Consider the following 14,441-nt stretch of genomic DNA (forward strand, 5'->3'; position numbering starts at 1 on the left):
GGATAAGCATCGAGGTGTATAAAGCTTCATCCTGCTGACTTATTGGTAAAACTCGCGTGCCTGATGCGGTTGCTCTTTGTACTTTTCGAGTTCACTGATCTATTGGTCCTCCCAGGCTTCTTTTTTCCGTCTATGAAGTCGCTTCTCCACTCGCCGGAGTAGGTGGTAAGTCTCTGCTCGTGCCCGCGTCCTTTGAGAATGCAACATTACTCTTGCAACTTCCGTTCCGTTGCTAGCTTACATTCATCATCGAACCAGCCGTTCCGACCCTTTTGCGGCTGGGGCCAATCATATTTGTGGTCGTATTTATGATAACGTTCTTCAGGTGATTTTGAAGATCATTTCTTGATGCTTCATTTCCAGAATTTCTGTTGGCTACGATTATTGCGCCATCCATTTCCTCCTTATAGGTGTTGCGGAGAGCTGTGTTGTGGATGGCTTCTGTCTTAACTCTCACCTGATTGTCGGAAGGGATTCTAGGTAGTGTTGTTATCTGAGCTCGGAGCACTATGCCAACGAGATAGTGATCCAAGTCTATATTAGCCCCCTATATGTTCTGACATTCATCAGGGCTGTCAACATTTAGCCCAGTTTTACCAAAGTTAGTCAGTAAAGTAATGCAGAATCTCACATATTGCACAAACATTTTCCTCGTCATCATCTGTCTGTCAGCTCTACATCCCCGCAGTGATTGCTGCTCATCGATGAAGATCTTTGTCTTTTTTGAGTTTTCTTTATCTTTTTTATTCTAAGTACGTTACCATTATTTTGTGCTTGTCCTTTTTTTATTGCTTTAGATTTTCTTGCATTCACTTGTGCCTTTCTGATTTTTTTCTAAAATAACATCTTCACTGCTTGTAAAAGAAGATCTGTTTTCCTTCTGAGTTGTAATAAACTTTCTTTCCTTCTTCGTTTTTAATATTTGGTGCTTTTTCTTTATTTATTAATGTAATATTAATAGAACTTCCGGGTATCATCTTTAATTTCCCTGTGGTCTTTACTCATTTAGCTGCAACTAATTCTTCCAAATCTTTTTTATAAGGGCTTGATGTAATTTCAACTGCTTTCTGAATATTATTTTTTTTGTGTTGTTTACTTTTGGGTATAGGGCACAAAGAGTTTAACGAGTTCCTAATATTTTTAGTGTTCTATCCTGAAGTCGATGGTTGTTGGTTTATTGATGATGATGCTGGCGAATTTTCCTTTCCTTTCGTAATGTTTTCTTCTGTTCTTTTAACACTTTTTTCTGTCTGATTTATGCTGCTTTTTCCTTGATCGTTATTTGCTATCCTGCAAAATCGATGTGCTTTTATTGCTTAGGGTTTTGGAACTATCAGCGTCCATATTGTAGTAGTGTGCCTAGGCAGTAAGCCCATTATAATCCCATTATCTTTGACCAAGGTTAATGCTTCCAGAGTTTTTGAGTGTGTTGTATGACCATCGAGCAGAAGCAAAACTTTGTTTGTAGGAGATGGTTTGACTTCACTAATTAAATGCTTAATCCATTCGACAAACTGAGTAGAGAAAATAGTAACAACACTATCCTCAGGTGCGCCATTGCACAAATCTGGGTTTTGTCTCATTCTTTTGAAAATAATCACAGCAAACAGCAATTGTATTAACTCTTTTTCCTCCACTTGTGATTGCGCCAACCTGTTTTTTGCCTTTTAAGCCAACTTTTTTTTCTGGTGTCTTTTGAACTGTGCAGAATCCACTTCCATCGACAATAAATATTCTCAAAGCTGTTAGGCCATTTTCATCAATTATCTTTTCTAATGATCATAGAAACCATAAACATTGTGTCTATTTTTATTCTTTTTTTTTAAGGTTTTGTGTAAACACAAAACCTTATTAAAATCGGTTTACTGTCTGTCTGTCCATCCCACGAATTTTTCTCGGAGACGGTTATAGCGATTGACACCAAATTTGGTACAACGGTGGGAACTGTGAACGCTCACGCATACAGTTACGTCAAATTTAAGTCCCCATACATGCAAAAGGGAGGTATAAATTTTTTTTTCATCAAATTTTCATGTGTCATTGTCATGTGGGATATCAAATTAAAGGTCTCGGTCAGTACTTTTCAAATCCGGTCTTAGTTTTGACATTTGTTGAAAAGGTGGGGAGTCGAAAATGATCATTTCTTTAACGGATCCATTCTCAGAAACTACTCAACCAAAAAGTCTGAAAAATATCAGCAATGTAGGCTGTGACATAAAGCATGATCTTATCAAGTTTGGTGGAAATCCTTCTATTAATATCAAAGTTATAATAGGTCAAAGTTGTCGTTTCGTTGCTAATTGAATCCTTTGAATGCCAATATCACCCGAAAGTCGATATTCTCACATAATATGGTATATGCATGGGTATATTACGTGCTACGTGCTAATGGGACCAATGCACACTCAAATTTCTTTATAAAGGAAATACAAAAAACCTTTCATACCTGAAGCGTTTAGCTTCCGGTTTTCCGACTTGCTTTTAATTCAAATAAAAAACATGAAATCGAAGTTTATGTTGAAAATTTTATCACGATTGGTCCTATTGCGGTTTATGCGTTAGAGCATAGCAGCAGGTATCCCACAACTAATGTAAATAATGCTGAATTCTAAAGCTTGAGGTTTGAAGTTGTATTATCACTCAAGAACAGAGGCTTCATATAATTTCTAAGAAAATGTAACTGAATGATCTAGGCGGCCAATTTACCAAGTCAAAACTTGAAATCAATCGTCCACCAAAATAATTGCTCAATAAGTTCATCTTTGCTCACACTGTATGGCAAGTAGCACGATCTTGTTGAAACCAAAACTTAAAACCTGTATTCTTAGAACACAGGTTTCAATTTCAGATGGCAGGCAATTCATTATCATTGTTCAATCAATAGCGATCTCCATTGACAGCTACGTTCTATCCGGAATGCTTTTTGAAGAAATGTAGGCCGATGATCCTACTGGCCCATAAGCAATACCAAATCGTTGTCTTCTGTGGATGTAGTGGTACTCTTGAGATTCCTCGAGTTATTCATCAGCCCAAATACAGCAATTTTATTCACTAACATTGTATATGTCAGAAGTCTTGAATTAGCAGTTATATACAGTTGTAGTGAATAAAATGACGTTTTCTCGCTGTTAGCAGTATGGATTAGTACATATTATGACACTTGAAAAAAATATTTAAAAATGCGGATCTAAAACTGTCTCCTAGGACTGAGAATAACCAATTCGAAATCATGAATTTCTTGAAAATGTCGCTAGTATATTGAATTTTTCCGTCGATGAGCAAAAGATTCCTCAAAGTTCAAATTTTTAAAAAAATTATCACTTTTAAAAAATTACGCTTGAAATAGATAGATAAGTATATATATATATTTAACTTTAATTGGATTGGTAGTTTTTTAGTGCCCTACTTTGTGCAACCTTCTATAACGCGGATTCTTTATAACGCTACTTTTCTTTTATAAATTTTTGGCTTTTATTGAGTTGTGGATTTCAAATGCTAGAGCCGGCCATCGGCGATACGGTAGACCTGTCAGGCACGTTAGAACGGTCCTCAGTTCATCCGACCACCTGTTAGAATGAGAACACCATTCACGTACCGGCAAACCGGCGGGCACCATCTGTTCAAATTTGGCCATGAAAGGTGTTGATATGCAAATTTGAGTTATTTTTGTTTTTGAGCAATGTTTGCTAGCATTGAAGATGCCCATGAAATTCTTGGTCACTGTCTAACCAGCCTGTGAGGCGACTGTCGTCAGAGCGCGTCGGCGCACATAGGTTTTCGACATCTCCTTTAAATTTCGCACTGACAGGCCAGCTGGATCCCACCCAACTGCAGACTGTTCGGGCGTAACTGACTTAAGATTTAGTTTAGCTTCCATAATGACTCCTTTCAAGGTAATGAATCATGGGTCAGAAATATAACGCTCATGGAAATAAGACTGATGATGTAAAATAAATATGTACGTATAATCTTTGCTCAAGTGGTCGGTATATTCATTGAATAATAAATATTTGAAATGTATGATACGGTTGATATGGATCACCCTTTATTAAATCGTTTAGAGACGGGAGTCTCTACTCCAAAAGGTCGATCCTCCGTTCTCGAAAAAAAGGAGCGTCTACATTAATTTGGGATATAAACCAGCAATGAATGCCTTTAAGCCAGGCTGTAATTGTGGCCAAGCCTAAGTCTCTGTTTGATGTCGTTAAAAAAAATGAAAAAAGAATCCTGCACCATTGAATTCAAAGCAAGTCAGCAAGTCGATGTTGTTTTGACAGGTTAAAAAATCGTTCAAACCTTCACAGCCTACGCTTCAAGGAGAAACAGCCAATGTTAACCTGAAAGCAGCTGATGAATTTCATTCCACCTTTCAAGATATGGTGCACATTCGAAACTATTCCCAGGCCCAATGTCGAATAAACAGACCTGTTTTAGAAAAAGTAACCTCCACACACTTTTACTCCTAAAAGTGATCGGAAGGTCCCAGGCTTCAAACCGGCTAAGAATCAACTCCTTTTGAAGGGCAATGCAAGCGAAAATTTTGAATCAAAACCACTCGAGCAATGAAAGGTAAAAAAAAAAAATTTGCTTGCTGGTCATATGGGTATCAAATAAAAAGTGGGTGGAAAAGAACTTGTTCAATGATTGGTATCTGAAACATTTCATACTTTTTTTGTTGAGAATGCTGGGAGTCCTAACTCCGCACTCACTTGGTGACGGACCAGACCACTTGGGGAAAAACTTACTTCCTCTTTTGTAGTCCACGGACTCCTCTTTTGGGTTAAACACCCAAGTTTTCAAAAAAGAATGAAAAAGTTCACTGACGGTTTCGGCCAGGGCAGAGGCAACTCGTCAGACGCTGCCTCACCTCTGCCCTGCGAGCGGCGTGACCGAAAGTAACGACAGATGGTAATCGCAAACACGTAACGGGAAAATTTGGTGAGAATATGGTTTCCGACCAACACAATTGTATGTAATTCCTTAAACTAAACACAGAATTGTATCGTTCGCAGCTCGTATAAGGACATCAAATTTCATGTTTACGGGTTCAGCCGTTCTTAGTAATTTGGATATAAACGGCAACAGATCGACGACTGTTGAATCAAAACTACCCTCCAAGGCAGCGGATAGGGTACATTTTAGAAGGAAGAGAAGATTAATTTACTACTAGGAAGCGTAATCCTAGTCGATAGTTCATTTTAGAAATAATAAAACAAAAAGGGGCAATCGCCAAAATTCTTACATCAGTCTTCGAACAAACTTTAATATATTTATGGTAGTGGGTCCACAGATGCATACCTAACTATTTTCATCATCATCATCAACGGCGCAACAACCGGTATCCGGTCTAGGCCTGCCTTAATAAGGAACTCCAGACATCCCGGTTTTGCGCCGAGGTCCACCAATTCGATATCCCTAAAAGCTGTCTGGCGTCCTGGCCCACGCCATCGCTCCATCTTAGGCAGGGTCTGCCTCGTCTTCTTTTCCTACCATAGATATTGCCCTTATAGACTTTCCGGGTGGGATCATCTTCATCCATACGGATTAAGTGACCCGCCCACCGTAACCTATTGAGCCGGATTTTATCCACAACCGTACGGTCATGGTATCGCTCATAGATTTCGTCATTGTGTAGGCTACGGAATCGTCCATCCTCATGTAGGGGGCCAAAAATTCTTCGGAGGATTCTTCTCTCGAACGCGGCCAAGAGTTCGCAATTTTTCTTGCTAAGAACCCAAGTTTCCGAGGAATACATGAGGACTGGCAAGATCATAGTCTTGTACAGTAAGAGCTTTGACCCTATGGTGAGACGTTTCGAGCGGAACAGTCTTTGTAAGCTGAAGTAGGCTCTGTTGGCTGACAACAACCGTGCGCGGATTTCCTCATCGTAGTTGTTATCGGTTGTGATTTTCGACCCTAGATAGGAGAAATTGTCAACGGTCTCAAAGTTGTATTCCCCTATCCTTATTCTTGTTCGTGCTTGTGTTTGACCAGTGCGGTTTGATGTTGTTGGTTGATTCGTCTTCGGTGCTGACGTTGCCACCATGTATTTTGTCTTGCCTTCATTGATGTGCAGCCCAAGATCTCGCGCCGCCTGCTCGATCTGGATGAAGGCAGTTTGAACGTCTCGGGTGGTTCTTCCCATGATGTCGATATCGTCAGCATAGGCCAGTAGTTGGGTGGACTTGAAGAGGATCGTACCTCTTGCATTCACCTCAGCATCACGGATCACCTTCTCGAGGGCCAGGTTAAAGAGGACGCATGATAGCGCATCCCCTTGTCGTAGACCGTTGTTGATGTCGAATGGTCTTGAGAGTGATCCTGCTGCTTTTATCTGGCCTCGCACATTGGTCAGGGTCAGCCTAGTCAGTCTTATTAATTTCGTCGGGATACCGAATTCTCTCATGGCCGTGTACAGTTTTACCCTGGCTATGCTATCATAGGCGGCTTTAAAGTCGATGAACAGATGGTGCAACTGTTGTCCATATTCCAACAGTTTTTCCATCGCCTGCCGCAGAGAGAAAATCTGATCTGTTGCTGATTTGCCTGGAGTGAAGCCTCTTTGGTATGGGCCAATGATGTTCTGGGCGTATGGGGCTATCCGGCCTAGCAAGATAGTGGAGAATATCTTATAGATGGTACTCAGCAACGTGATACCTCTATAATTGCTGCACTGTGTGATATCTCCCTTTTTATGTATGAGACAGACCTAACTATTTTGCTCAATTTATAAATAGAGTTTTTTCTTAAAATCTCTCAACTTTCTCGCAGCCAAATCAATGTGTTACATTAATCAAGATATACATACATATAAAGGAGTAACATCAATCCATCTAAAGAAAATTCATTGCTCCTTTTGGTGAAGACCGCAAGTTCTCAATATGTTTCTTAAAATTTAATGAAACTAAAACGTACTGAAAACTTTTAACCTGACTATTTTACTTTAAATGTCAATTTCAAAGTAATCTTTTAGCAAAATAACCCTATTTATGAAGGAAAGATAATAGGAGTTTTCTCCAAAAGTAATTGTCTGATTATAAAAAAGGAGAAAGTATAAAACACGAATTCTCATTGTGCTTGTGGTCAACACCAAATAATCACTTAAAAGGCAATAATCCAGCAGCCTCAACACCAATACAGCATGAGAGGCTACACCTTTGAATCAATTAGGCTACTCAGGCTCATAAACAGAGACATTCCCTTGCATATATTATCCAAAGGAAGTCAATTCGACTCCATATCATAATCATTTCAAAATTAATCACCTCCGAGCTACCACTGGGAGGAAGTCCTTGCGTAGCGTCCAATTATTGTGTGGTTTCAAACACCAACCGAAAATTTCGATTTTCCTATTTATAAAAAAAACATTAACTTTTGATGGGAATTCTTATATCTATGAATTTTGCATTTCAGTCAATTATCGCAAGACTCCGGCAAGTTTTGAAATAAATCGAGAAAAGACATTGCCGTGCCACCAGGACTATAACATTTTTTAAAGTTTCCTGAAAAAATCCCCCATTTTTAAAGCTGCAATAAACAAGATTCTAGATTGAAAGAAGGACTCGGGGAGTATACAATTAGAGCGAGTCAAAATAACACAACAATCGAGCGGAGAAGAACAGGAAAGCGAACGAGGGACTGAGCGATTGGGATCAGGATCAGGGATTGCACGGGATTCGGGGTGGAGTGGAAGACACAGCAGGAACAAAGGAAAGGAAAAACAACAAACGAGTGCGAGAAGCAAGCAGCCACTCTGTCAGCCAAGTGCGATTTATGTAGGAACGCAATTGCGTGCAATCCCCTGTACAGCCAAAGCCATATAAGAGCATATAGAAGAGTACTCGGCACGACAAACGAGTTGATTGGCTACCATCTTCCATTGCATCCTCGCCACGGCCGCGATATCCCGCCCAATCAATGTGTATCCGAAAACAAAACCATGAGAATCCTCCCTCCTTCTTATGCTGGCTCTTTTGTTTTTTACCAACTCACATGCCACATAGAGGAGTCTCTGGAGAGTCCTGCTGGTGTTCTCAGAAGTTCTGCACTCTTCACTCCAATTGTATTCGAAGAGCATCTACACTAAAAATGCCTTCATTGGCCGCACACAAACAGGTCATAAAAAGGAGGGTGCATTCAGGAGTACACTTACGTTGAAAACTTCCCTGCACAGTGGCCGTCAATCTGTTTCGAAACATGCTCAGAGAAAGCATGAGATGTTTTAGGTTCCACAGAAGCATCGCTGACGCAGCTTGAGAAAGGATGTTTAACGTCCCCTAACTGATATTCTATTAAGAACGCGAGCACTTGGCTTTTAATTTCACTACTAATATCGAGCTTCGGCGGAAGATGACCACTCGCATCACTTTGCATGCAACTGGAATGCTAAGTGTGTATCTTTTCTAGTGATATTATGCTCGTTACTCTTGTGCTCGTGCATCGCATTTTATTTTTTGAACATCCACAGCCACATACAAACATGTACTCAAGTGTTTATTCACTTTGTGTACTCGTGTAGACCACGCGCCTCGGCAGGACGTGGTCGCTACGTATGAGGACACCCCTAATCCACCCAAAAGCCGTGCAAGGAAACAAATCGGAAAAAGAGTGAACGAGAAGGAACGAATGTCGTGATGTCAGGATATGGTCGGGGCGCGCACATGATCTTAATTTCGTTATATTCGCAGGAATATCATTTTAAGTTTGATCGGCCGCGAATACGTACGTGAATTAAAGGAAATCGAGTTTTTGTCCGTAATCACATCTTGAGCATCAGTAACAAAAGGCAAACTTTACATAAGGATTTCGGGTCCTTTTAGTGGTGAAAGTGTCGACGACAGAAGGGTGAAGTGCGTGCCGCGGTGGCTATGTCCTTGACGGGTTCGTGTCCTTGTTCTCGATTTAATTATCGCTTAATCAAGACCATAAAAACCCATTGAATTCCTTTAAACGAATCCTCAAGGAGTTGATTCCACTTTGTGACTTGTTGATAATTGATCATTGGAAGATTATTAATCTGTGCAATTGTGGATAACGAAAGTGATTGGAGGATATAGTGAAGTCGCGCTGTAACGGGGACTAATTATTGCGCAACAACAGCATCAAATTGGATTTCAAACACAGTTGTGCCGGCGGCACTGGCAACGGTGGCGGCGGAAACAACGGGCCCTTGGGCGGTAGTACTACGGCAGGGGCCGGCGGAAACGCTGGACATCCATCGAACCCGATTGGTGCTGGGGCAGGTGTGCAAAGCGGCCTGAGTCCTTCTGGTACCGATTCGCAGCAATTTAATATCTTCCCAGCGATATTTAGCAGGCAGCTGAATTTCACTACAGGGTCTTGCGGTCAAGGAAAACTAATGGATGAACTACGACCAAATCTGGTTGGTGGTCTGCTTGGGCTCCAACAAGGGCTCCTCGAGGACCATGCTCTATCTCATGGGAACCTACAGCATGGCGGCCAGGATACAAAGTTCATGTCATTCCAGGACAATCGATTAATGGGCATAGCATCACACGAGAATCGACTACTCGGATTAACGCAAGACGCTCGCTCATCAGTGGGCGATAAATCCTCGAATAATCAAAGAAAATGTAGCAGCACACCGGAAGACTTCAGTGCATTATATTCAGGACTGCCGACACCTGGAATCGGTGATTCGTCGTCGCATCATCACACCCCAGCCCATACGCCGCCAACAAGGCTCTCGGACCATTCCTTATCCGGTAATTAAATACTCACCCTTTTGCTTGATCTACAAAATTTGTGGCGAAAAGCAGCTGATTACAGATGTTAATCCCTTTTTCATAGAGTGTTGACCAACGGTCAATGAGTAACTGCCTTCATCACCAAAGAAGAGGATTATCTCATTCTTAAATTCAAAGAGTTTATTATGTGCCTTTTTGAATGGCACGCGCCCACTATTTACACGTCCCAAGATAATCCGGTAAACACTGTGGCACGTATTCAACCGTTCAAAACATCACAATTTTGCATTCCGTACTAAGCGAGTGCTTACCATAAATCAACGACCTTTATCTGATTAACCCCATTTACGTCCATTAATTTACATCGTCAATTGAATTTATTAATTTCTACCTTTATCCTGGTAAATATCGCCATAATGATTTTTAAGGGACTCTGGATTATGACGCTCAAAAGATACATCGTGTTATGTCGTATCTTGCGCCACTTCTCGTCAATTCGGTGACCCGAAACTCTTCAACATTCCGACAAATTTGTCGGCTATTTAGTGAGTAATTTGCATAAATTATCCTTGCGTTGCATATTCATTATGTGCCGTTTTGGTCGAAACGTTGTTTAGCTGAGAGTGCGCCCGAATTATACAATATTTGTGTAGAGGTGGAAGGAAAACCTGTGTTAATTGAGATTTTCGGGATGAAAAAGATATGAAGGCGGTGTAAGGTTTTCTTCCTCTATATTTAATGCAGTCTAATGGAAACCTTTCAAGTCCATTGTGGACTTTACATTGTTGATATTGTAGCATATTTATCGTATTTCTTTTGTGGGATCAGCGACTCATGCTATATTACCAACTGTTTTCTCAAATTATTTCCCTGAATTGGATTAGACTCTGTATATTGGAAAAATGTAGCTGATATTTGATTTCATATAAAACTTTATGTAAAGTCTTAAATTATTTTCTCTTGTGGAACTACTGTTCTGAAGTGAAAAACCAAAATTCCCTGGGATTATTCTTTTTCGAAAAAAGTTCGGGATATATTTATGTAAAGGCAGAGAATATATATGTATAAACATTATTTTCTTGTTTTTAATTCTTAGTTTTGCTGAACTATTTGTTTGTCCGGGTTTGATAATGTTTTTATATACTAAAAGATAAACCAATTTTTTTTAATATTCTGCGAGCAAGGCTGTTCGAAATGATAACGGAGAAGCTAAAAATAAATAAACAGATATTTTCGGCAGATCTCAGGACCAAATGCTTGCATGGTAAAAAACCATATTGAATGGCTCTTTTATCTCGTCTTTAAAAATGTTGTTCAGCATGGCGGTACTCGAATTTGAATATGCTCACATTCCCATATCCATACTGAGGAAATAGAAACCAAACGGACCCGAATCAGATCTCCCCTCTCCTCCTTCCTCATTCCTATGCTTCACAACCACTTACGATGAGTTTGGAATAATTTGGGTCTGCTTTATTTTCTTTAATTAAATCCTTGCAATATTGAATTCGTTTTTCATTGTCACATAATCTAAGTCGAAACAAAATTTGTACAAACCTTTCTTAGCTCTAAGTGCCCCATAGAATTGCGGTGAATCGAACCTTTGGATATTCTCGACCGCACTTCCATGTAAAGCAACGAAGAATTCGGCTGACTTTTAATGAATCCATTTACAATTGAACATTTTGTTTGTAGTTTCAAAGCTAAATAAGTTTGAAATGAAGCCATTATTTTTCAATGTAAAATAGGATTGCCGAGTTGAACGTCCTTTATTTCCAATGATCATTTTCTTTTGCTACCTACTTCCATTACACTTCATTATTTTTGTAGATATGCTCGTCTGTATGTAAATTCCTTGGACATCATGCATTGCACACCAATGAGGTACACTTTGGTGAAACGATCTGGAATGACTCTTTTACTATTTTTTCCGAACGAGTGGGAAGCAATCAGTTAGCTCTCTTTTTGAGGTAGACATTCTCGACACTTTATGGACACTTTCCAGTTCCATAATCCTTCTTGAAAAGGTAACTTAAATTTGCAACTGCATGCATTGACAATTTTTTTTCGAAAACTGTTTACAGATATCTTTAAACATTGCTTCTTCTTAACCCTTTGTCTAGTTCAAGTCGGTCTGCATCGAGTTTGTCATTTTTCCTAATCGAACTTAGTCGGGTTGGGGTCAAAGAGACTTGTTTCACATTTTTACAAAAGTGAAGGGAATATCCTCATTTCTGACGATCCATAAAGAACTGTGAGATGTTTGTTGATGCATCGGTCACAAGGGTGGCCAGTTTCATGTAACAATTCCTTTAACAAAAACGAAAAGGTGTAGCGAAAAGGCCCCCCGGTGGATACACACGAAAGTGCCCACCAATTTTCTCTCGACACTAGATGTCGCTAATATATCAAATGGTTTTCTCTTGATGAAGGAAGGCTGCGTAAGAAAGGTAATTTGTCTCCATGCGCAGCTGTGTGGCCTATATTGCGTTAATAACTGCCTCAGTTCTTGGCAAACCCCCCGGATAGTGTTCTATCTTCCTCAATAATGCAATTGAAGTAATTACGGATGGAGAGTATTGGGACCTAAGGCTCTAGCTGTAATGCAGTTGTGGATAAGCAAATTTTTCCGTTGTGAAGGTCTCTTTTTTGATTATGCCAAATTCGACTATAGACCACCCACACAGTCTCATTTTTAAGGTTTTGTGTAAAACAAAACCAATGCCTGTCTGTCACACCTACTTTTCTCAGAAACGGCTGAACCTACTGTCACGAAATTTGCTAGGAATGGATGGTCTGTGAGTCCGTTTACATACGACGAGAGGGAAGATTTTATGTTCAGTTTAAGAGATGGCTCTCCATACATATGAAAGAGGAGTGTAACATAGTTACAATAAGTCAAAGGTTCTAACTTCGTGTGAATTTACAGCTCAGCTTTATATCTTATGTATATGTTCTATATGTAAAGCAATATACATCAATTCCATAATAAAGTGAACGGGCTGAGATTCGGAAAACTCATATACGAGTATGTACACGAAGGCCGTATTGGAACATTTTATTTTGTCTTTTTTAGCCTTTTTTTTTTGTTATTTATATATCAGTCTCAATTTTACGAGACCGAACATGCATATATAGTACACATAGAAAGAAAGAAGAAAGAAATCTTTTCATGGGCTACTGACATTGGCTTGCGAATGAAGTGAATCAGATATATTCAGATGCTTACTATCAATCTGAAAGCATACATATAAATAATAGCAGTGCATCAAGTATAATTGTAATATTTTTATTACTAAGTCTTTTTATCCCCACTGTATGAAATGTATGTGCAGTTATTACACTCAAAATAACTGTAAAATGTAAACTGCTTATCCAACGGTTTCTGAGAAATGTCACTTCAAATGATAACATGGGTTTTCCAGAGCGATCAAAATAATAGCAGCTCTCACATTTTCTCGCGTTTACATTTTCATTTTGTTTACGAAATTAATTTTTATTAAAAAATAAGAATATTTAACGTAATTTGATTGATTTTGAACTAAAAAGTATTGTTATTTTTACAATAGTGAGGCATGGGAAGTCCTGCACACCAAACAAAAGGCAAATAATAAAAAAAAATATTAAAGAAAGAAAAGAAAATATGATTCAAAACAATTCAAAATCTGCGAATGCGAATGCTTTTAAGTTTCAATGCCAGCGGGAAACTTTAAATAGGAAATCAGTACCGTCACCGTTACTACCGTTGCAGCAAGAGGAACCCTTTCGTGGCGGAAAACGAACTCGACGTAATTACTACTGTTCATAATGTTCGCCGAAGATTGAGAGACAATAATTTAAAAGTCCGAAATCCGAGAACAATTACTCTTCTCATTCAAAGATATGTTACGCAAAGTCTTCAGTTTATTAGATTGATCGAAACCGGAGTCGGCTTGGGAGACCGAGAAATGGAGGGCCATTTTATGTTCCCATGAGTGCAAAATTGTTTTGCATGGTGACAGAGGGCCCCGCAGCTATGGAAACCGCCCACCCCATTCCGGTTATGACTCTAAGTACGCTTTAAAAACAATTATGCACGGTGCTTCAAGCATTATGGTGTTGGGTTGCTTATTATTCTATGGTACTCGTACAGGTCCAATATAATGGATGAAAACAACTACGGTTCCAAATATTTATATACTGCAAAACGTCATGCCGCCTTATGCCAGAAAGGAAATGCCAATGGGTCTTTCAAAACATACCGTTAACAAGTCAGGAAACCGGAAGCTAGACGCTTCAGGTATAAAAGGTTTTGTGTTTCCCTATGTGAGCAACAATGACTACATGACAATTCCGTTTGCACATAGTTAAAAATTCGATTGCCCTCTATTTTTTAAAGAGTCATTTACCCAAATATTTGATCAGTCAACTTCATACGCATTAGATGCTTCATAAATATAACTTTAATATTTCACTTGGTTATCAATTATACTGGTTAATTATGACGTCAGAATCTTGTTTCCATGGCTTAAGTTGCAGTAAATTTTCGCAAAATTGACAAGTTTGAATTGCTATAACTTTGATACAAATAGTCGGATTTTCAATAGCATGGCATTCTTATGCGGGATACTGTCCTCTATGCTGCGTAGTACTCCTAAGATGAACTTAAGAGGGGTTTTCAGTCAATTTCAAAAAGTTTGTAATATACTATTATTAAGTTTATTTGGCCAGATATTGCAATGAAATATATTTTAA

General features: G+C 39.2%; 1 protein-coding gene across 3 annotated transcripts in view; it reads left to right on the forward strand.

Moving 5' to 3' along the window:
• Nucleotides 1–8,244: 8,244 nt before the first annotated feature.
• LOC119653769 (retinal homeobox protein Rx1) overlaps nt 8,245–14,441 on the forward strand; it is a 39,774-nt gene continuing 33,577 nt past the window's right edge. For 2 of the 3 annotated variants that reach the window (XM_038058761.1, XM_038058762.1), the window contains exon 1: nt 8,245–9,725. In XM_038058761.1, coding sequence (XP_037914689.1) covers nt 9,359–9,725 — 367 coding nt within the window. In that variant the 5' untranslated portion in view covers nt 8,245–9,358. The remainder of the gene's footprint in view (nt 9,726–14,441) is intronic. The other variant, XM_038058765.1, reaches the window with a different exon arrangement.

This window comes from Hermetia illucens, chromosome 4, assembly GCF_905115235.1.
Source record: "Hermetia illucens chromosome 4, iHerIll2.2.curated.20191125, whole genome shotgun sequence".
Lineage (NCBI taxonomy): Eukaryota > Metazoa > Arthropoda > Insecta > Diptera > Stratiomyidae > Hermetia > Hermetia illucens.